This window comes from Pseudophryne corroboree, chromosome 4, assembly GCF_028390025.1.
Source record: "Pseudophryne corroboree isolate aPseCor3 chromosome 4, aPseCor3.hap2, whole genome shotgun sequence".
Classification (NCBI taxonomy): domain Eukaryota; kingdom Metazoa; phylum Chordata; class Amphibia; order Anura; family Myobatrachidae; genus Pseudophryne; species Pseudophryne corroboree.
Window position 1 is genome coordinate 275,167,746 of NC_086447.1, and position 23,650 is coordinate 275,191,395.

General features: G+C 47.3%; 1 protein-coding gene across 2 annotated transcripts; it reads right to left on the reverse strand.

Moving 5' to 3' along the window:
- Positions 1 to 3,283: 3,283 nt before the first annotated feature.
- On the reverse strand, positions 3,284 to 13,027 carry LOC134911334 (uncharacterized). Of its 2 annotated transcripts, none has more exons than XM_063919588.1 (3): positions 12,899 to 13,027; positions 7,593 to 7,662; positions 3,284 to 4,085 (listed from the first exon to the last, which is right to left on the reverse strand). In XM_063919588.1, the coding sequence occupies exons 2-3, from the start codon at positions 7,602 to 7,604 to the stop codon at positions 3,369 to 3,371; spliced, it is 729 nt and encodes a 242-aa protein (XP_063775658.1). In that variant the 5' UTR covers positions 7,605 to 7,662; positions 12,899 to 13,027; the 3' UTR covers positions 3,284 to 3,368. The 2 variants fall into 2 exon arrangements, with proteins under 2 accessions (XP_063775658.1, XP_063775657.1); XM_063919587.1 differs by having other exon boundaries at positions 3,284 to 4,093.
- Between the last annotated feature and the right edge of the window lie 10,623 nt (positions 13,028 to 23,650).

The following is a 23,650-nucleotide window of genomic DNA, read 5'->3' on the forward strand; positions in this document are numbered from 1 at the left end:
GTTGCAAGGGTCTCCGTTTGAGCCTCTTGAATCTGCAGACCTTAAGTGGCTTTCTCTTAAGGTATTGTTTCTGCTGGCTATTGCCTCTGCTGAACGGGTGTCGGATTTGGGTGCCTTATCTTGTAGGTCCCCATATCTGATTTTTCACCGTGACCGGGCGGTTCTTCAAACACGTCCCGGGTACTTACCCAAGGTGGTGTCTTCTTTCTACCTTAATCAGGAGATAGTGGTTCTGGCCTTTGCCTCTACTGACTTGTCTTCCAAAGAGCGGTCTTTGGATGTGGTACGGGCTCTCCGTATCTATGTCAAGAGAACTGCATCCCTTCGGAAGTCTGATTCTCTCTTTGTACTGTTTGGTTTTCACAAATGTTACTGGCCTGCTCACAAGCAGACCCTGGCCAAATGGATTAGAATGGTAATTGCACATGCTTATGTACAGGCTGGCCTTCAAGCTCCTGCTACCATCAAGGCCCATTCTACTGGGTCTGTTGGACCTTCTTGGGCGGCCCGCCGTGGTGCGACCCTTGAACAATTGTGCAAGCCGGCTATGTGGTCCTCAGTGAACATGTGCATAAGGTTCTATGCCTTCAATACTTTCGCCTCCCAGGATGCATCCTTTGGACGCTGGGTTCTTGTGCCCGCTACAGTGCGTCCCCTCCCGTGGGGAACTGCTTTAGGACATCCCCAATGTCATTCCCTGTGGAGCCCAGTGTACCCCGCAGCAGAAAACGAGATTTATGGTAAGAACTTACGGTTGTTAAATCTCTTTCTTCGAGGTACACTGGGCTCCACAGGGCGCCCACCCTGACGCACTTAGCTTCTTTGGGTTGGTATGGCATTAGCCTCTGACACTTTATCCTGTCGTGAGAATGTGGTGTATGTGGCTACTAACGGTTGTCGTCTTTTTTACCTGCAACTGCATTGAACTGGTTAACAAAACTGAGCTCCAGTGTCTGGAGGCGGGGATATAGAGGAGGTGGCGCTATGCATTCTGGGAACAGTCAAAGCTTTTAGCCTGTTGGTGCCTCGGATCAAGATCCTACTCTACACCCCAATGTCATTCCCTGTGGAGCCCAGTGTACCTCGCAGAAAGAGATTTAACAACGGGAAGTTCTTACCATAAATCTCGTTATTATGAATCTAATTAAAAAGAATATATGAATTATGAATATATTAATGTCCGCACACAATCCTGTGGGTGAAGAAAGTATCCCAGATAGAGCTATATGATACGGCACTGACTCTATAGGCTCAATTAAATTAGCTCATCCCCATACACAAGGGAGGCGAGTTGATGTTGTGATGCCAGGTAAGCAACATCATTGATACCTGCCACACTCACAGCCCTGTCTTACCCCAGATTTTGCTATGTAAAAATAAATTAGCATATCCAGCAGTACCGTACGGCCGGATACACATCAGAACAATATCAGCATGATTTGCCGTATAAGAATGTCAAATTGTGTGTGCGCCCCTGCAAACGACATACAAGGTTGTTTGATTGACCGTTCTGACCAGTCAATCAAACGATATGACGTGTGGTGCTGTGCATATTAATGAAGGACAGAACGACACATCATTCCTTCGTTCATTAAATCGTTTAATTGTCTGGGCCGTCCGTCGGAGATCGTCCAGGACAAAGGGAAATTGCTCCTACCATTGGCCCGATTGCCCGTCGTTCTATAATGCGTACCCTAAATTGACCCCTGAGTGTACATATCTTTTAGAAAGTCTTGCATTAAGAAGAAATCAAGTTGAAGAAACCTCTATTGAGGAAACACTGACATTAGCTTTGTACCAGCTCCTAGCAGATTGCACTACATCAAAGGAGCTGCGATTACAATGTGTAATTGGTGTTTGTACAGTGTGTCATTTGTCTTTGTACAGTGTGTAAACTATCATAAGCTGTAAATTGACCACTTACAATATAAAAGAACCTTTCCAGGCTTCATCTTTCTAGGTGTGTCTTATACCATTGCTAATAGGAGAAGCCTCCAATATGGTATCTAGTTCTGAGGATTTCAGCCAATAGCCTATCATATGGGCCTATGGTTCCTGATTGAGGAGATATCTTGATACAGTTCAACATATTTTTTGTTTGACACTGGAAAATAATGTAATCTCTTTGACATCCGGTTTATAATGCTGTTCATCATTTATATAGTGGCCTTAGATTGATATACAAATTATATTAATAATGCTTAATAATGAACTTCACTAACTTAGATTTTATGTGACTCCACACCAGTATAGTTTTCTTAGTATCAACATTCAGAACGACATGAGAACTGCAATATGATTTAAATGTCGATGTTCTATATGTTGACAATAGTATGTCGACAGACCATTTTTGAATGATTTTAGGGTTGGGAAAAGGCATACTCTCCTTTGGAGCAGACAGTCGCATGCCCAACATTCACAATGTGGACATTGTGAATACCACGGCACCTTCTCTAACCACCGTCCATATTACACACTCCTATGCCACAGGCTGCATTACAATTGTAAAAGGAAAGATGAAAAAGAAACATGTCATGGTCTATCACATACAGCAGTGATTTTCAACCTTTTTTTTACTCGTGGCACACCGAACAATATTTTAAAATTGCCAAGGCACACAATCAGTTCCCCACAGAAAACAAAAAACACACATTGTCCCTCACAGTAAAAAAAGAATCCACACATACATTGCTCCCCACATAAATCACGTTGCTCACACATAAATCAATCACATTTCTTCCCACATAAATCCTATTGCTTCCCACATGAATTATTCACATTGTTCCCCCCATAAATACATAAATCCTATTGCTCCCCACAAGAGAAATAACATAACAAATATTAGCCCATACCGGTCAGCTGACCTCCTCCCTGTCCCTCAGTGGTGGGGGTTGTTCATAGTGGAGTGCTGCGAATACTGAGCAGCGGGCGATCGGGAAGGTGTGGATGTGGGTGGGCAAGGAAAGCTGTGGATGCAGGCGGGAACTGGAAGATGTGTACACAGGCGGGTGGGCTGGCTGGGTGGTGAGACGCGGCGGCCATGACCTATGATATCACACTGCCGCATCATCATGGCATAGGTCACAGCTGGAGCATGACTGATCCTCTAAGAAGAACCCAAGCCAACAGTTCACTCTGAAGGTACAGGAAGCTGCTCTGGCTCGGCGGCACACCCTGCAACTGGTCGCAGCACACTAGCGTGCCACGGCACACTGGTTGAAAAAGCCTGACATACCGTATACACACTGCTACCTCACTGGTGAATCACATATTGAATGTTACATATTTTTGCTTATTTTTAATTTGTGTTTATTACATTGACCTGAGCTGTGATCCTCTGGATTATGTAGAATGACTTCTTGGTAGCTCTAAATTGTGGCTTCATCAGACAGGTCTGTCTGGATTTCCACATCAGAATCCTGAGTGGCATTACAGGGGTCTAGAGGACAATGACCATGATTTACTGTCACATCCCGGAGTAGGTGAGTTGCAGATGGTAGTGAAGTATTTGTCTCAGGAAGTGTGCTCAGCATTTCTTCCTGCCATGATCTTGGTGCATAGAAGCTCATGCTGTCTGAGCAGTCCTTCATGTTGTCAGCTACCTCTTTTACTCTTCTACTCAGCCTCTGCATCTCAGACGTCACTGCTGCAAAGCCCCTCTCCAGCACCTGAGATAGATGCATGTACGCCATGTAGTTCTGATCTTCATATGTATGTCTATAAGACCAGTCACCCTGCTCTGCAGTTGGTCCGCTGTACTCCTCTCTTACTGGCTGACAGGTGGCATAATCAGGTTCTTCAGCTATCTCTGCATACTGCATCTCAGACGTCACTGCTGCAAAGCCCCTCTCCAGCACCTGAGATAGATGCATGCACGCCATGTAGTTCTGATCTTCATATGTATGTCTATAAGACCAGTCACCCTGCTCTGCAGTTGGTCCGCTGTACTCCTCTCTTACTGGCTGACAGGTGGCATAATCATGTTCTTCAGCTATCTCTGCATATTGCATATCTGCATATGTTGTAGCTCTGACTTCAGCCAATATGTGAGATAACTCCATGCATCCAGTGGTGTCCTCATCCTGCTGAGGAACTAGGAAGAAAATATATATTCTTTTTTAGATATAACAGCCATTGGATATAGATTCTGTATAGATTAACTGTTTATGTAATGGTGGTCAGATAAATATTTCTAGGAGCGTTTAGTAGTATTTTCACTATGACTGTAAAGGTGCATACACAGTTGCCAATAAAATGAACGACGTTGCGCATTTTCACCCTTCCTGAATGACGTTGTTCACTTTCTCAGCAAGTGTGTATCACGACGACCGATGAGCGGCACCACGGATCATTAACGACCCTCGGTGTCAGTGGTGCACGCATGCTCAATTTGGACCGTCGTCCAAGAGCTGCCTGCACGGCCCGGCCGCGACGTGATGTCACTGAGCGATATGGTCGTCACATCGCTTAGTGTGTAAGGCCGGCCCGGGAGGGGAAAATTGTAGACGACATCGCTCATAGAGTGACGTCGTCTAGTGTGTATGCACCTTAAGATAACATACAGATATCTGTATACAGCTCATTACTGATGACCAGTAATGAGACATGGCTCTTTTTCTTCTACAAGGCCCCAACTCTGATTCTGCATTGGGACCTAGGCCCAAATGTACAGTATTCAGCCTTAAAGTGGTCACTACAATACACTGTGAATCCCTTCCTCGCTCTCCCCATCTGTTATGTTTATGCTGTCACAGATACGGCTCACTCTTTGCGATGTCATTGTTAGTGCATATTTTATTGTTAGAGCACCAAGCAATGGCTCTTACTTGGCCTGGCCTGGTTATGATGGAAGAGAGGCAATGCTTGCTGACCTTGGGGACTCGGGCTGCAGGATGAAACCTACGGCTGTATTCTCCCACTAGTCCAAGTCTCGTTATGCTCTGCTAAATATATTCAATATGGTTACTGAAATATAGATGGGCTATTGTGAAATGTAGCAATTACAAAATGGGTGAAAAAGAGTTAAGCTCACTGTAATGTGTGACTAATAACCCTTTTACATTCGCAGGCTCGGGTAATTCCCGGGAATGTGTCCCGGGATATTTGCCGGGACACATTCCCGGGAATGACCCTTTCACATTAGCGGTCCGACCCAGCATATTGCCGGGTCGGTGACGTCACCTCTGACTCTAGCGGAGGCAGTGCTTGGAGATAATCTTCTCCAAGCACCGCCTCCTCCTATGCAGAGAACGGGTGCCGGGTCGCCTTGACCCGGTATACCCGTTCACACTGCACAGCTTCCCGGGATGGTCGCGGATTCAACCCTAGTTGAGACCTGGGTTGAAATCCCGGGATGCTCGTCCCGGGAAATTGTAAGCGTTCACGTGCAAAATCCCAGGATAAAATTGTCAGTGTAAAAGGGGTATTAGTGTCATTTTCAGGGAATAGGTAAGCAGTATACATATGGAAAGAGAAATCTACTATATATTACAAGCTAGAAAAACTTCAGCAATTCAGTTTTTTTCACCAAGGCTTTTGAAATCTGCCTACAGCCCATCATCGCTACAGTGACAATAAGCCTGTTGTGTCTGTAGGCAAAGTATGGAAGTAACTGCCTTGTTACTGGCACACTAGTACTGATAGGACGCTGCTGCCAGTGTGTATAGGACGCAGCAGTGTTAGTGTGCCACTGATACATAGGACGCACCAGTGTTAGTGTGCCACTGATACAAAGGGCGCACCAGTGTTAGTGTGCCACTGATACAAAGGGCGCACCAGTGTTAGTGTGCCACTGATACTGTACATAGGACGCACCAGTATTAGTGTGCCACTGATACATAGGATCCACCAGTGTTAGTGTGCCATTGATACATAGGACACTGCTGCCAGTGTGTATAGGACGCACCAGTGTTAGTGTGCCACTAATACATAGCACGCACCAGTGTTAGTGTGCCACTGATACTGTACATAGGACACACCAGTGTTAGTGTGCCACTGATACATAGGACGCTGCTGCTAGTGTGTATAGGACGCACCAGTGTTAGTGTGCCACTGATACATAGGACGCACCAGTGTTAGTGTGCCACTGATACCTAGGACGCACCAGTGTTCGTGTGCCACTGATACAAAGGGCGCACCAGTGTTAATGTGCCACTGATACTGTACATAGGACGCACCAGTGTTAGTGTGCCACTGATACATAGGATGCACCAGTGTTATTGTGCCACTGATATATAGGATGCACCAGTGTTAGTGTGCCACTGATACATAGGACGCTGCTGCCAGTGTGTATGGGACGCACCAGTGTTAGTGTGCCACTGATACATAGGACGCACCAGTGTTAGTGTGCCACTGATACAAAGGGTGCACCAGTGTTAGTGTGCCACTGATACTGTACATAGGACGCACCAGTGTTAGTGTGCCACTGATCCAAAGGACGCACCAGTGTTAGTGTGCCACTGATACAAAGGACGCACCAGTGTTAGTGTGTCACTGATACATAGGACGCACCAGTGTTAGTGTGTCACTGATACATAGAATGCACCAGTGTAGTGTGCCACTGATACATAGGACGCACCAGTGTTAGTGTGCCACTGATACAAAGGGTGTACCAGTGTTAGTGTGCCACTAATACTGTACATAGGACGCACCAGTGTTAGTGTGCCACTGATACATAGAACGCACCAGTGTTAGTGTGCCACTGATCCAAAGGACGCACCAGTGTTAGTGTGCCACTGATCCAAAGGACGCACCAGTGTTATTGTGTCACTGATACTTAGGACGCACCAGTGTTAGTGTGCCACTGATGCATAGAATGCACCAGTGTTAGTGTGCCACTGATACATAGGATGCACCAGTGTTAGTGTGCCACTGATACATAGGACGCACCAGTGTTAGTGTGCCACTGATACATAGGACGCACCAGTGTTAGTGTGCCACTGATACATAGGACGCACCAGTGTTAGTGTGCCACTGATACATAGGACGCACCAGTGTTAGTGTGCCAGGAACACTGGTTATGATATATGGGTAAATAACAAGTACCAGGAGGATAAGGGACCTGATTCAGAGATGAACGCAGAAGGCTGCATATGCAGCCAGATCTGCGTCCATCTCCTCAAATGCTGGGGGCTGCCAGCACAGGACAAGGCCACCCAGCATGTGTGGGGCCGCTTTACGATGCATCTGCAATTATATTGCTGATGCTTCGATCTTAGGTTGACCCCTGGCAGCGCAGCCTGGCTATGCTGTCAGGCTGCACGCCCCCATTATTTTAATCGGAGCAGCTGCGTGACATCACGCAGCCGCCCCAGAACACTCCCGGAATACCCCCATTCGGCCTACCACGCCCAAACCCCCACCGCTGCCCCGTGAACACCTGACGCTTTCAATCACACTGCAAAGGATGCGGTCGCAATCTGTAAGGTCACACACGCGCACTGTGGCCAGTGCGCATGCGCAGGCCACCCGAATGCAGCCGCTGTGTACAGACGCGCGGCTGCATTCGGGTCTGAATGACCCCCAAGGTACGCAGGAGGGGGAGGTTTGCAAGTGTCCATTCATTAGTCTTAAGTGATAAAGGACGATATTACCAAATTCTCCATTGCTTTGACTGGCGCTCATTATTAGGTGTCTCTGTGTTGTCGCTGATGGGTACTTTCACTAGATGAGAATAAGCAGAAGAAATATTCAGGTTACTCCTGTGTATATGGATGGTATAGCCCGATTTGGATAAATCCACATCTCAAACAGATATTACATATGCCGAGCGGTATCTGGATGACTGGTCTACATTAACAAAGTCTACAGTCAGAAGGCTGACACCAGGTCAACAGTAAGTATGTTGACAGTGTCTATATAGACATTCATTTAGGTCAACAGGATCAAAAGGTCCACATTGAAAATATCAACACAATTTTTTTTACGTGTTTTGTGTTGATAGGTTCAGGCTAAAACGAGCAAAAAGCACATGTCGACATTTGTGTGGTGACATTTTCAGTGTTGACCTTTTGAGCCTGTCGACCTACTGTAAATACATTTTGATCTAAAGACCCTGTTGACCTATTGACCATGTTCATTTAGAGTAGTAATAACACACCCATGCCAAGCGTACATTGGTGGTCATTCCGAGTTGATCGCACATAGCAACTTTTTGCTGCTCATGCGATCAACTTGATGCCGCCTATGGGGGAGTGTATTTTAGCATAGCAGGGCTGCGATCGCTTGTGCAGCCCTGCTATGCTAAAAAAGTTTCCTGCAAAACAAGACCAGGGTCAGACCTACTTACCCTGTGCGACGGATCCAGCAACGAAGGTCCCGGGATTGACGTCAGACATCCGCCCTCCAAACGCCTGGACACGCCTGCGTTCGGATCTCCACGCCTGGAAAACGGTGAGTAGACGCCCCGGAACGCCTCCTTCCTGTCAATCTCCTTGCGATCGCGCTAGTGATCACTTTCTGGCCGCTGCCCGGCGACAGCCGCCGATGGGCAACGACGTGCGTGCGCAATGCGGCCGCCGCGCATGCGCTGTTCCGACCCATCTGCACTGCAGCGAAGAACCGCTGCGTGCGAACAGGTCGGAATGACCCCCTTTATGCTATTATTGGGCAGATCTTCACATTATTAGTAAATGGGGACAATAATTGCATAGTGCATCAGCGATGATCAGACTGTTGGGCATAACACATCTCCAACATGCCTGACTGATCCCATTACTGGTTGGCCACATCTGGCAGTATATGTGCTGCCATTTCCCCTGTTCCGTCACAGGGGTGGAACCTAGATATCATGTGCTCGTACACTGTGAGATATCTGACAATGTATGGCCTGATACAGAGGCGGAACTACCGGCAGTGCAGGCAGTGCACTGCACTGGGGCCCGCCTCTGTCCAGGGGCCCAAGCATGTAATGAGTCAAACTGACTCATTACATGCCGCTGTGCGCTGCAGGCAACCGCTGCCCGCAGCGCACAGCCGCCCGGAGATAGGAGCTGAGCAGCGGTACAGACGGAGGAGGGAGCCGGAGGACGGAGCCGCAGCAGCGCTTTGTTACTGGTGGAGGCGCTGCTGCTGCTGCTCCTCTGCTTCCCTATAGGCTGTCTTCCGAGAACAGCCTATAGGGAAGCAGAGGGGCAGCAGCAGCAGCGCCTCCACCAGTAACAAAGCGCTGCTGCGGCTCCGTCCTCCGGCTCCCTCCTCCTCATTCTCTACTGCCCGGGAATCGTCGTCTGACGCAGCTGCACCGAGGAGCCTGAGGGTAAGTATAATTCTTCTTTCTTTCTTTCTTTCTTTCTTTCTTTCTTTCTTTCTTTCTTTCTTTCTTTTTCTTTCCTTCTTTCTTTCTTGTGCCTGCCTGCCGCAATGTGTAAAAAGGGGGGACTACCTGCCGCAATGTGTAAAAAGGGGGGACTGCCTGCCGCACTGTGTAAAAAGGGGGGACTGCCTGCCGCAATGTGTAAAAAGGGGGGACTACCTGCCGCAATGTGTAAAAAGGGGGGACTGCCTGCCGCAATGTGTAAAAAGGGGGGACTACCTGCCGCAATGTGTAAAAAGGGGGGACTGCCTGCCGCAATGTGTAAAAAGGGGGGACTGCCTGCCGCACTGTGTAAAAAGGGGGGACTGCCTGCCGCAATGTGTAAAAAGGGGGGACTACCTGCCGCAATGTGTAAAAAGGGGGGACTGCCTGCCACTATGTGTAAAAAGGGGAATCTGCCTGCCGTAATGTGTAAAAATGGGGACGCTGTCTGCCGTAATGTGTAACAAGGGCACGCTGTCTGCCGTAATGTGTAAAAAGGGCACGCTGTCTGCCGTAATGTGTAACAAGGGCACGCGGTCTGCCATTATGTGTAAAAAGGGGTAATCTGCCCGACGCTATGTGTAAAAATGGGGAATCTGCCTGCCGTAATGTGTAAAAAAGGGGGGCTGCCTGACGCTATGTGTAAAAATGGGGAATCTGCCTGCTGCTATGTGTAAAAAGGAGGAATCTGCCTGCCGTAATGTGTAAAAATGGGGACGCTGTCTGCCGTAATGTGTAACAAGGGCACGCGGTCTGCCGTTATGTGTAAAAAGGGCACGCTGTCTGCCGTTATGTGTAAAAAGGGCACGCTGTCTGCCGTTATGTGTAAAAAGGGCACGCTGTCTGCTGTAATGTGTAAAAAGAGGAATCTGTTCGCTGTAAGGTGTAAAAGGGTCTCTACCTGGTGTAGTGGTGCTACTGTGCGGCGTAATTTGAATAATGGAGACTACTGTGTTGGTATTATTTTGTGGCCACACCCCTTCCCCACGAAGCCACGCCACTATGTATTTTTGCGCGCGCCTACGGCGCGCACTGCCCCCAGGGTGGACTTGGATGGGGGGGGGGGGGGGCCCAAAGCATTTTGTCGCACCTGGGCCCACCGCTTGCTTGTTCTGCCACTGGCCTGATACCTCCTGGTTTCAGGCTGTCAGATAAAATGTCTGTTGGTCTGACATTCTATCTGACAATGTATGCCCTGCAATACACTGCTATAGGAAATCTGCTGTAACATTAATTCCATAACTATCATTCTTATACACGCTGCCCTCTCACCGTGTCCCCACATGGAAGAAGATGTCCACACTCCCAGATGTGGCTATTACAGAAATGCCGTGTATGTGATTTCATTGTTTTAGATATGGATTCATGCAAAGACAATTTCCCTATTTAAAATAAATGCAAGTTTAATATCAAGCAACATTTACCTACCTTGTAATAAGTATATTTATATTTTACATTATTCATATAGTGCACATATTGCCCAGCGGTTTACAGAGCATATTTCAATCATTCACATCTGTCCCTGCCCCAGTGGCGCTTACAATCTATGGGGGTCATTCCGAGTTGATCGCTAGCTGCATTTGTTCGCTGTGCAGCGATCATGCAAAAAAATGTCAGTTCTGCGTATGTGGTGCAATGCGCACGCGCGACGTACGAGTACAACGAGTAGTTTTACACAGGGTCTAGCGATGCATTTCAGTCGCACTGGCTGCTGCAGAGTGATTGACATGAAGTGGGCGTTCCTGGGTGGCAACTGACCGTTTTCAGGGAGTGCTCGGAAAAACGCAGGCATGGCTGGGCAAATGCAGGCGTGTTTGTGATGTCATATCCGGAACAGAATGGTCTGAAGTGATCGCAAGCGCTGAGTAGGTTTTGAGCTACTCTGAAACTGCACAAAATAAATTTGTAGCCGCTCTGCGATAGAACTGTTCGCACTTCTGCTAAGCTAAAATACACTCCCAGTGGGAGGCGGCATAGTGTTTGCACGGCTGCTAAAAACTGCTACCGAGCGATCAACTCGGAAAGACCCCCTATATTCCCAATCACATGGACACACATACCAGTATGTGTTTGGAGTGTGGGAAGAAACCAGAGAACTCCGTGCAAACCAACACAAACATGAGAATACACAAACTCAACACAGATGAGCCTTACATACCATACTAGTACAATATTGCAAAATTCCTCTTAAGTATTGCTGAGTCTATCTTGCCACTCAGCGGGCTATGGGGGTCATTCCGAGTTGATCGCTCGTTGCCGATTTTCGCAACGGAGCGATTGAGGCAAAAATGCGCATGTGCATGGTACGCAGTATTTTAGCACAAAACTTAGTAGATTTACTCACGTCCGAACGAAGAATTTTCATCGTTGAAGTGATCGGAGTGTGATTGACAGGAAGTGGGTGTTTCTGGGCGGAAACTGACCGTTTTCTGGGAGTGTGCGGAAAAACGCGGGAGTGTCTGGAGAAACGGGGGAGTGGCTGGCCGAACGAAGGGTGTGTTTGTGACGTCAAACCAGGAACGAAACGGGCTGAGCTGATCGCAGTGTAGGAGTAAGTCTCGAGCTACTCAGAAACTGCTAAGAATTTTGTATTCGCAATTCTGCTAATCTTTCGTTCGCTATTCTGCTAAGCTAAGGAACACTCCCAGAGGGCGGCGGCTTAGCGTGTGCAATGCTGCTAAAATCTGCTAGCGAGCGAACAACTCGGAATGACCCCCTAAATGTAATAGCCTGTGAGCTGCTGGAGGTAAGGGACTTTGTGCGAGTCTGCCCGAATTTTTAAAACGGCAATCATTTATAAGACAACACCAGGTAACTCGCACAAAGTCCCACACCTCCAGCAGCTCACAAGCTATTCCATTTAGCCCAGAATCTCAGAACAGGTGTCATCTTAAGCAGGGTCAAAACTATGTAATATCCCTTTCACACCGCACAAATAACCCGGTATCGACCTGGCATATTGCCGGGTCGACACAGGTCAGCATGCGGTGTGAAAGCGCCATGTCGGAAATCCCGGGTCGCCTGTCCGGGCAATTCAACCCAGAAATAAAGCAGTGTTATACCCGGGTTGAAAACCGGGTCAATGCAGCGTAAGCGGGCTCCCGTGTCGATGCGACCCGGGACCCGTTTACTACAACAGGGAGAGGCGGTGCGGAGATGATCTCATCTCCCAGCGCCGCCTCCGCCCCTGCTGCTATGGCAACCCGCCCGGCGTATTGCCAGGTCAGGGAAGCCAGCAGCAGCGTCCAATGCCGGATCACACCCGGGAAGGACCCGTTTCCAATTCCCGGGTGGGATCCGGCATTGGCGGTGTGAAAGGGATATAATTAACTACATTGGCCTCATTCAGCTACAATAGCAGTTTTGCTAAAATATCAAAACTGTTACTTCTTACGATCGCATGCTGGGGGCCGCCCAGTACAGGGCAATGCCGCCCAGCATGTGAAGTGCCGCCCAACGATACAATCGCAATTTAATTATGAACGCATCAGCGAAATCTGCAATTAGTGGTAGCCCCCTGCATATGCAGCCCGAGAATTTACCGTCAACATCTACCCTACTAGTTATGTCATCAGTACTATGACCTATATTATGTGCTCTTACCAGTTGATGAACTGAGAGATCTTTGCTGGCAAATGAGACAAAACAGTGCTATAAGGATTTGTTCACTGGATTTGTCATAACAGTCATTATGACCTCACGATCCATTCCGTGCCTCCATCCAGGCCAGGTGGAATGTGGTCATGTGACTTTGTAACTGCCATATGTAATACTATGTACAGTACATACAGTATACACCAGAATACAAAGTAGCTTATCTTTTGGCAACGTCCGCTTCAAAATGATGAATCACCTAAATAAACGGATTTTTAAAAGCTATGTCCATCTAATGCCTAATATATCTTTTTTAAACATCCTCTGCCCAATTATTAGAACACCACAAGCCGGCTCACCATAGTGAGCACCTTGCCTATAACTGATGGCAGGACTGTTTTGAATTAAGTCTTTCTGGCACATGGAGACTTATATTAAAAGTAAAATAATTTGAATGGATATAGACCTTATATTTTAGGCTTCAAAATGTATAAAAAGTAATGCATGTAGATCAAATAATACAAATACATAGTGGTAAATGTTGCCCCTCCCTCCCAAGTATCTTTATTTGGCCTTAACATCTGCTGTATTGGTTTTTCAAGTCTAACAAATGACTATTATTAATATGTGTAACTTTGTATAGTAGGATATGAATGTTGAGGGTGTGATGGTGTTTATTTGCACAATCTATTTGTAACCAATCTTACTTATCCCAATTTGAGGCATGAAATACAGTGACTGCAACACCAGAAAAAAGGGGCTATGGCAGTGGTTCCCAAACTTTTTTGAATCGCGGTGCCTTAGAGCATCAGAAAAAAAAATTCACGGCACCCCTAGGCCAAAAGTTTCTTATTCAGAAATTCAGAAAGAACTATTAAATTCAGAAAATTGCATTTATAGGTCATTCTTAAGTTCAATTGTTTGGCGAGGGACAAGATTTTCTTCTGTTTGTCTACATATTTTATGATTGACAGCCACCAGCACCGGTTTTGTCTATTCCATTGACCATAACATTTTTTTATTGGGCCTAGACCACCAATCCAAGGCATCCCTGCAAGTGCCTTCAGACACCCCAGGGTGCCACGGCACACAGTTTGAGAACCACTGCACTTTGGACTTCTAGTGTTAGAGGATATGAATGCAAGCAGTGTAGTCAGGTAGTGGGAGGAGCCAGTAATGTAATTGGAAGAGCAGGGCCGTTTCTTGGGGCAGGCGAGCAGTCCAACCGCACTGGGCGCCCGCCGCGGCACTAACTGTGGCTCCCTGCTTCCCCCTCGTATTTCTCCCCGAGTAACTCCCTCGGGGGGCGGAGTTTCACGGAATGACGCGGTTGCGTCGTTACGTCACGACGCAACCCCCTCACGACCGCGAACCCCCCCCCCCCCCCCGAGCGGAGTACAGTGGGGGATCCAAGTTAGGAAGAGGGAAAGGCCGAAGAGCGGTAATCGCCTCTGTAAGTATTCTCTCTCTCAATGTGTAAAATGGGGACACCTGCCGTAATGTGTGAAATGGGGACTCTTGCCTGCCGTAGTGTGGGGATTTAATGTATCAAGGGCATTGCGGTGTGTGGCATAATATGGTGCAGGGTGCATTTCCAGTGGTGGTCGTGATCTGTTGGAGCAGGGTCAAAAACTGGATTGTGAGTTAGTCTTTTCAGACGAGGCCATGCCCATTTAAATGAGGCCACACCCATTTAGATGAGGCAACGCTCCCTTGTCGGGTGCGCGCGCACATTTTTTTTTCCATCTAGGTGTGTGGGGGGGCGGGGCACATTTTTTATGTCATGGGGGGGCGCATTTTTAAATCTCGCACTGGGAGCCAAATTGGCTAGAAACAGCCCTGACTTCTGCTAAGCTAAGATACACTCCCAGAGGGCGGCGGCCTAGCGTGTGCACTGCTAATAAAAGCAGCTAGCGAGCGATCAACTTGGAATGAGGGCCTATGTTGCTTTCTTTTTGATGTTTTTCTAACATGCTGATGACTGCAAGCAATCTGTGTCGCATGGAATATCCGAGGTTTCATCAATACCTCTAAAAAAAAAATGTGAACAACTTAATATTTTGTATTGGACAGCATACAGCAGAACTTTTTTTTTTTTTAACGTCAGTGGACTCATCACCCTTTTTTCCCCTTCTTTTACCCTTTGGACAAACCTTTGGACTATATATGTTGTTTTTAGAATTTGCATTCATCTATTGAACTATCTCAAGAAATCCTTTTATTTATTATTTTCCTCTTGGCAGCACCGAAGGTGTTTTTCTCGCTTTTGTTATAGTTAATGAAGTATTTATATCATGAAGTGTGCTCAGCATTTCTTCCTGCCATGGTCTTGGTGCATAGAAGCTCATGCTGTCTGAGCAGTCCTTCATGTTGTCGGCTACCTCTTCTACTCAGCCTCTGCACCTCAGACGTCACTGCTGCAAAGCCTCTCTCCAGCACCTGAGATAGATGCATGCACGCCATGTAGTTCTGCTCTTCATATGTATGTCTATAAGACCAGTCACCATGCTCTGCAGTTGGTCCGCTGTACTCCTCTCTTACTGGCTGACAGGTGGCATAATCATGTTCTTCAGCTATCTCTGCATATTGCGTATCTGCATATGTTGTAGCTCTGACTTCAGCCAATATGTGACATAACTCCAGGCATCTTTTAGTGGCGTCATCACCCTGCTGAGGATCTATGGACAAAATATTTTTCTCTGACGTCCTAAGTGGATGCTGGGGACTCCGTCAGGACCATGGGGAATAGCGGCTCCGCAGGAGACAGGGCACAAAATTAAAAGTTTGACCACTAGGTGGTGTGCACTGGCTCCTCCCCCTATGACCCTCCTCCAAGCCTCAGTTAGGTTTTTGTGCCCGGCCGAGAAGGGTGCAATCTAGGTGGCTCTCCTAAAGAGCTGCTTAGAATAAAAGTTTGTTAGGTTTTTTATTTTCAGTGAGTCCTGCTGGCAACAGGCTCACTGCAACGCGGGACTAAGGGGAGAAGAAGCGAACTCACCTGCGTGCAGGATGGATTGGCTTCTTAGGCTACTGGACACTAGCTCCAGAGGGACGATCACAGGTACAGCCTGGATGGGTCACCGGAGCCGCGCCGCCGGCCCCCTTACAGATGCTGAAGAGGTCCAGAAATTGGCGGCTGAAGACGTCCCAGTCTTCTTAAGGTAGCGCACAGCACTGCAGCTGTGCGCCATTGCTCTCAGCACACTTCACACCGCGGTCACTGAGGGTGCAGGGCGCTGGGGGGGGGGCGCCCTGGGCAGCAATGTAATTACCTTTACTGGCTAAAAATACATCACATATAGCCCCTGGGCTATATGGATGTATTTAACCCCTGCCAGGATTACAGAAAAAACCGGGAGAAGAGCCCGCCGTGAAGGGGGCGGGGCCTATCTCCTCAGCACACAGCGCCATTTTTCCCACACAGATCCGCTGGTGGGAAGGCTCCCAGGCTCTCCCCTGCACTGCACTACAGAAACAGGGTTAAAACAGAGAGGGGGGGCATATTTTGGCGATATTAATATATATTAAGCTGCTATAAGGGAAAACACTTACTATAAGGTTGTCCCTGTATAATTATAGCGCCTTGGTGTGTGCTGGCAAACTCTCCCTCTGTCTCCCCAAAGGGCTAGTGGGGTCCTGTCCTCTATCAGAGCATTCCCTGTGTGTGTGCTGTGTGTCGGTACGTGTGTGTCGACAGGTATGAGGACGATGTTAGTGGAGGCGGAGCAATTGCCTGTAATGGGATGTCACCCCCTAGGGAGTCGACACCGGAATGGATGGCTTTATTTATGGAATTACGTGATAGTGTCAACACGCTACAAGGTCGGTTGACGATATGAGACGGCCGGCAAACCAATTAGTACCTGTCCAGGCGTCTCAAACACCGTCAGGGGCTTTAAAACGCCCATTACCTCAGTCGGTCGACATAGACACAGACACGGACACTGACTCCAGTGTCGACGGTGAAGAAGCAAACGTATTTTCCAGTAGGGCCACACGTTACATAATCACGGCAATGAAGGAGGCGTTACATATTTCTGATACTACAAGTACCACAAAGATGGGTATTATGTGGGGTGTGAAAAAAAAAACTACCTTTAGTTTTTCCTGAATCAGATAAATTGATTGAAGTGTGTGATGAAGCGTGGGTTACCCCCGATAGGAAGTTGCTAATTTCAAAGAAGTTATTGGCATTATACCCTTTCCCGCCAGAGGTTAGGGCGCGCTGGGAAACACCCCCTAGGGTAGATAAGGCGCTCACACGCTTATCAAAACAAGTGGCGTTACCGTCTCCTGATACGGCCGCCCTCAAAGATCCAGCTGATAGGAGGCTGGAAAATACTCTAAAAAGTATATACACACATACTGATGTTATACTGCGACCAGCAATCGCCCCAGCATGGATGTGCAGTGCTGGGGGGGTTTGGTCGGAATCTCTGACTGGAAATATTGATACCCTGAATAGCGACAATATTTTATTGACTATAGAGCATTTAAAGGATGCATTTATTAGAGATGAGCGGGTTCGGTTTCTCTGAATCCGAACCCGCCCGAACTTCATGTTTTTTTACACGGGTCCGAGCGACTCGGATCTTCCCGCCTTGCTCGGTTAACCCGAGCGCGCCCGAACGTCATCATCACGCTGTCGGATTCTCGCGAGGCTCGGATTCTATCGCGAGACTCGGATTCTATATAAGGAGCCGCGCGTCGCGGCCATTTTCACACGTGCATTGAGATTGATAGGGAGAGGACGTGGCTGGCGTCCTCTCCGTTTAGAAATTAAAATAGATAGAAGAGTGAGAGTGAGACACTTCATTTACTTACTGGAGCTTAGGAGGAGTTATACTAGTGACTGATGACCAGTGACCTGACCACCAGTGCAGTTTTATAATTTATTATTATTTAATAATCCGTTCTGTTCTTGTTCTCTGCCTGAAAAAAACGATACACAGTGACTCAGTCACACTCACATACCATATCTGTGCTCAGCCCAGTGTGCTGCATCATCTATGTATAATATCTGACTGTGCTCACACAGCTTAATTGTGGGGGAGACTGGGGAGCAGTTATAGGTTATAGCAGGAGCCAGGAGTACATATTAAACAGTGCACACTTTTGCTGCCAGAGTGCCACTGCCAGTGTGACTGACCACTGACCACTGTGACCAGTGACCTGACCACACTGACCACCAGTATAGTATATTGTGATTGAATGTCTGCCTGAAAAAGTACACTCGTCGTGTGACTTGTGTGGTGTTTTTTTATTCTATAAAAATTAAAAAACTCATTCTGCTGACAGACAGTGTCCAGCAGGTCCGTCATTATATAATATATACCTGTCCGGCTGCAGTAGTGATATATATATATTTTTTATATCATTATTTATCATCCAGTCTATACTAGCAGCAGACACAGTACGGTAGTTCACGGCTGTAGCTACCTCTGTGTCGGCACTCGGCAGTCCATCCATAATTGTATACCACCTACCCGTGGTTTTTTTTTTCTTTCCTCTTTATACATACTACATCTCATTATCATCCAGTCTATATTAGCAGCAGACACAGTACAGTACGGTAGTCCACGGCTGTAGCTACCTCTGTGTCGGCACTCGGCAGTCCATCCATAATTGTATACCACCTACCCGTGGTTTTTTTTTTCTTTCTTCTTTATACATACTACATCTCATTATCATCCAGTCTATATTAGCAGCAGACACAGTACAGTACGGTAGTCCACGGCTGTAGCTACCTCTGTGTCGGCACTCGGCAGTCCATCCATAATTGTATACCACCTACCCGTGGTTTTTTTTTCTTTCTTCTTTATACATACTACATCTCATTATCAACCAGTCTATATTAGCAGCAGACACAGTACGGTAGTTCACGGCTGTAGCTACCTCTGTGTCGGCACTCGGCAGTCCATCCATAATTGTATACCACCTACCCGTGGTTTTTATTTTTCTTTCTTCTTTATACATACTACATCTCATTATCATCCAGTCTATATTAGCAGCAGACACAGTACAGTACGGTAGTCCACGGCTGTAGCTACCTCTGTGTCGGCACTCGGCAGTCCATCCATAATTGTATACCACCTACCCGTGGTTTTTTTTTTCTTTCTTCTTTATACATACTACATCTCATTATCAACCAGTCTATATTAGCAGCAGACACAGTACGGTAGTTCACGGCTGTAGCTACCTCTGTGTCGGCACTCGGCAGTCCATCCATAATTGTATACCACCTACCCGTGGTTTTTTTTTCTTTCTTCTTTATACATACTACATCTCATTATCATCCAGTCTATATTAGCAGCAGACACAGTACAGTACGGTAGTCCATGGCTGTAGCTACCTCTGTGTCGGCACTCGGCAGTCCATCCATAATTGTATACCACCTACCCGTGGTTTTTTTTTTCTTTCTTCTTTATACATACTACATCTCATTATCAACCAGTCTATATTAGCAGCAGACACAGAACAGTACGGTAGTCCACGGCTGTAGCTACCTCTGTGTCGGCACTCGGCAGTCCATCCATAATTGTATACCACCTACCCGTGGTTTTTTTTTCTTTCTTCTTTATACATACTACATCTCATTATCAACCAGTCTATATTAGCAGCAGACACAGTACGGTAGTTCACGGCTGTAGCTACCTCTGTGTCGGCACTCGGCAGTCCATCCATAATTGTATACCACCTACCCGTGGTTTTTATTTTTCTTCTTTATACATACTACATCTCATTATCATCCAGTCTATATTAGCAGCAGACACAGTACAGTACGGTAGTCCACGGCTGTAGCTACCTCTGTGTCGGCACTCGGCAGTCCATCCATAATTGTATACCACCTACCCGTGGTTTTTTTTTTCTTTCTTCTTTATACATACTACATCTCATTATCAACCAGTCTATATTAGCAGCAGACACAGTACGGTAGTTCACGGCTGTAGCTACCTCTGTGTCGGCACTCGGCAGTCCATCCATAATTGTATACCACCTACCCGTGTTTTTTTTTTTTCTTTCTTCTTTATACATACTACATCTCATTATCATCCAGTCTATATTAGCAGCAGACACAGTACAGTACGGTAGTCCACGGCTGTAGCTACCTCTGTGTCGGCACTCGGCAGTCCATCCATAATTGTATACCACCTACCCGTGGTTTTTTTTTTCTTTCTTCTTTATACATACTACATCTCATTATCATCCAGTCTATATTAGCAGCAGACACAGTACAGTACGGTAGTCCACGGCTGTAGCTACCTCTGTGTCGGCACTCGGCAGTCCATCCATAATTGTATACCACCTACCCGTGGTTTTTTTTTTCTTTCTTCTTTATACATACTACATCTCATTATCAACCAGTCTATATTAGCAGCAGACACAGTACAGTACGGTAGTCCACGGCTGTAGCTACCTCTGTGTCGGCACTCGGCAGTCCATCCATAATTGTATACCACCTACCCGTGGTTTTTTTTTCATTCTTCTTTATACATACTACATCTCATTATCAACCAGTCTATATTAGCAGCAGACACAGTACAGTACGGTAGTCCACGGCTGTAGCTACCTCTGTGTCGGCACTCGGCAGTCCATCCATAATTGTATACCACCTACCCGTGGTTTTTTTTTCTTTCTTCTTTATACATACTACATCTCATTATCAACCAGTCTATATTAGCAGCAGACACAGTACAGTACGGTAGTCCACGGCTGTAGCTACCTCTGTGTCGGCACTCGGCAGTCCATCCATAATTGTATACTAGTATCCATCCATCTCCATTGTTTACCTGAGGTGCCTTTTAGTTGTGCCTATTAAAATATGGAGAACAAAAATGTTGAGGTTCCAAAATTAGGGAAAGATCAAGATCCACTTCCACCTCGTGCTGAAGCTGCTGCCACTAGTCATGGCCGAGACGATGAAATGCCAGCAACGTCGTCTGCCAAGGCCGATGCCCAATGTCATAGTACAGAGCATGTCAAATCCAAAACACCAAATATCAGTAAAAAAAGGACTCCAAAACCTAAAATAAAATTGTCGGAGGAGAAGCGTAAACTTGCCAATATGCCATTTACCACACGGAGTGGCAAGGAACGGCTGAGGCCCTGGCCTATGTTCATGGCTAGTGGTTCAGCTTCACATGAGGATGGAAGCACTCAGCCTCTCGCTAGAAAACTGAAAAGACTCAAGCTGGCAAAAGCACCGCAAAGAACTGTGCGTTCTTCGAAATCCCAAATCCACAAGGAGAGTCCAATTGTGTCGGTTGCGATGCCTGACCTTCCCAACACTGGACGGGAAGAGCTTGCGCCTTCCACCATTTGCACACCCCCTGCAAGTGCTGGAAGGAGCACCCGCAGTCCAGTTCCTGATAGTCAAATTGAAGATGTCAGTGTTGAAGTACACCAGGATGAGGAGGATATGGGTGTTGCTGGCGCTGGGGAGGAAATTGACCAGGAGGATTCTGATGGTGAGGTGGTTTGTTTAAGTCAGGCACCCGGGGAGACACCTGTTGTCCGTGGGAGGAATATGGCCACTGACATGCCTGGTGAAAATACCAAAAAAATCAGCTCTTCGGTGTGGAAGTATTTCAACAGAAATGCGGACAACAGGTGTCAAGCCGTGTGTTGCCTTTGTCAAGCTGTAATAAGTAGGGGTAAGGACGTTAACCACCTCGGAACATCCTCCCTTATACGTCACCTGCAGCGCATTCATAATAAGTCAGTGACAAGTTCAAAAACTTTGGGCGACAGTGGAAGCAGTCCACTGACCAGTAAATCCCTTCCTCTTGTAACCAAGCTCACGCAAACCACCCCACCAACTCCCTCAGTGTCAATTTCCTCCTTCCCCAGGAATGCCAATAGTCCTGCAGGCCATGTCACTGGCAATTCTGACGAGTCCTCTCCTGCCTGGGATTCCTCCGATGCATCCTTGCGTGTAACGCCTACTGCTGCTGGCGCTGCTGTTGTTGCTGCTGGGAGTCGATGGTCATCCCAGAGGGGAAGTCGTAAGTCCACTTGTACTACTTCCAGTAAGCAATTGACTGTTCAACAGTCCTTTGCGAGGAAGATGAAATATCACAGCAGTCATCCTGCTGCAAAGCGGATAACTGAGGCCTTGACAACTATGTTGGTGTTAGACGTGCGTCCGGTATCCGCCGTTAGTTCACAGGGAACTAGACAATTTATTGAGGCAGTGTGCCCCCGTTACCAAATACCATCTAGGTTCCACTTCTCTAGGCAGGCGATACCGAGAATGTACACGGACGTCAGAAAAAGACTCACCAGTGTCCTAAAAAATGCAGTTGTACCCAATGTCCACTTAACCACGGACATGTGGACAAGTGGAGCAGGGCAGGGTCAGGACTATATGACTGTGACAGCCCACTGGGTAGATGTATGGACTCCCGCCGCAAGAACAGCAGCGGCGGCACCAGTAGCAGCATCTCGCAAACGCCAGCTCTTTCCTAGGCAGGCTACGCTTTGTATCACCGGTTTCCAGAATACGCACACAGCTGAAAACCTCTTACGGCAACTGAGGAAGATCATCGCGGAATGGCTTACCCCAATTGGACTCTCCTGTGGATTTGTGGCAACGGACAACGCCAGCAATATTGTGTGTGCATTAAATATGGGCAAATTCCAGCACGTCCCATGTTTTGCACATACCTTGAATTTGGTGGTGCAGAATTTTTAAAAAAACGACAGGGGCGTGCAAGAGATGCTGTCGGTGGCCAGAAGAATTGCGGGACACTTTCGGCGTACAGGCACCACGTACAGAAGACTGGAGCACCACCAAAAACTACTGAACCTGCCCTGCCATCATCTGAAGCAAGAAGTGGTAACGAGGTGGAATTCAACCCTCTATATGCTTCAGAGGTTGGAGGAGCAGCAAAAGGCCATTCAAGCCTATACAATTGAGCACGATATAGGAGGTGGAATGCACCTGTCTCAAGCGCAGTGGAGAATGATTTCAACGTTGTGCAAGGTTCTGATGCCCTTTGAACTTGCCACACGTGAAGTCAGTTCAGACACTGTCAGCCTGAGTCAGGTCATTCCCCTCATCAGGCTTTTGCAGAAGAAGCTGGAGACATTGAAGGAGGAGCTAACACGGAGCGATTCCGCTAGGCATGTGGGACTTGTGGATGGAGCCCTTAATTCGCTTAACAAGGATTCACGGGTGGTCAATCTGTTGAAATCAGAGCACTACATTTTGGCCACCGTGCTCGATCCTAGATTTAAAGCCTACCTTGGATCTCTCTTTCCGGCAGACACAAGTCTGCTGGGGTTGAAAGACCTGCTGGTGAGAAAATTGTCAAGTCAAGCGGAACGCGACCTGTCAACATCTCCTCCTTCACATTCTCCCGCAACTGGGGGTGCGAGGAAAAGGCTCAGAATTCCGAGCCCACCCGCTGGCGGTGATGCAGGGCAGTCTGGAGCGACTGCTGATGCTGACATCTGGTCCGGACTGAAGGACCTGACAACGATTACGGACATGTCGTCTACTGTCACTGCATATGATTCTCTCAACATTGAAAGAATGGTGGAGGATTATATGAGTGACCGCATCCAAGTAGGCACGTCACACAGTCCGTACTTATACTGGCAGGAAAAAGAGGCAATTTGGAGGCCCTTGCACAAACTGGCTTTATTCTACCTAAGTTGCCCTCCCACAAGTGTGTACTCCGAAAGAGTGTTTAGTGCCGCCGCTCACCTTGTCAGCAATCGGCGTACGAGGTTACATCCAGAAAATGTGGAGAAGAT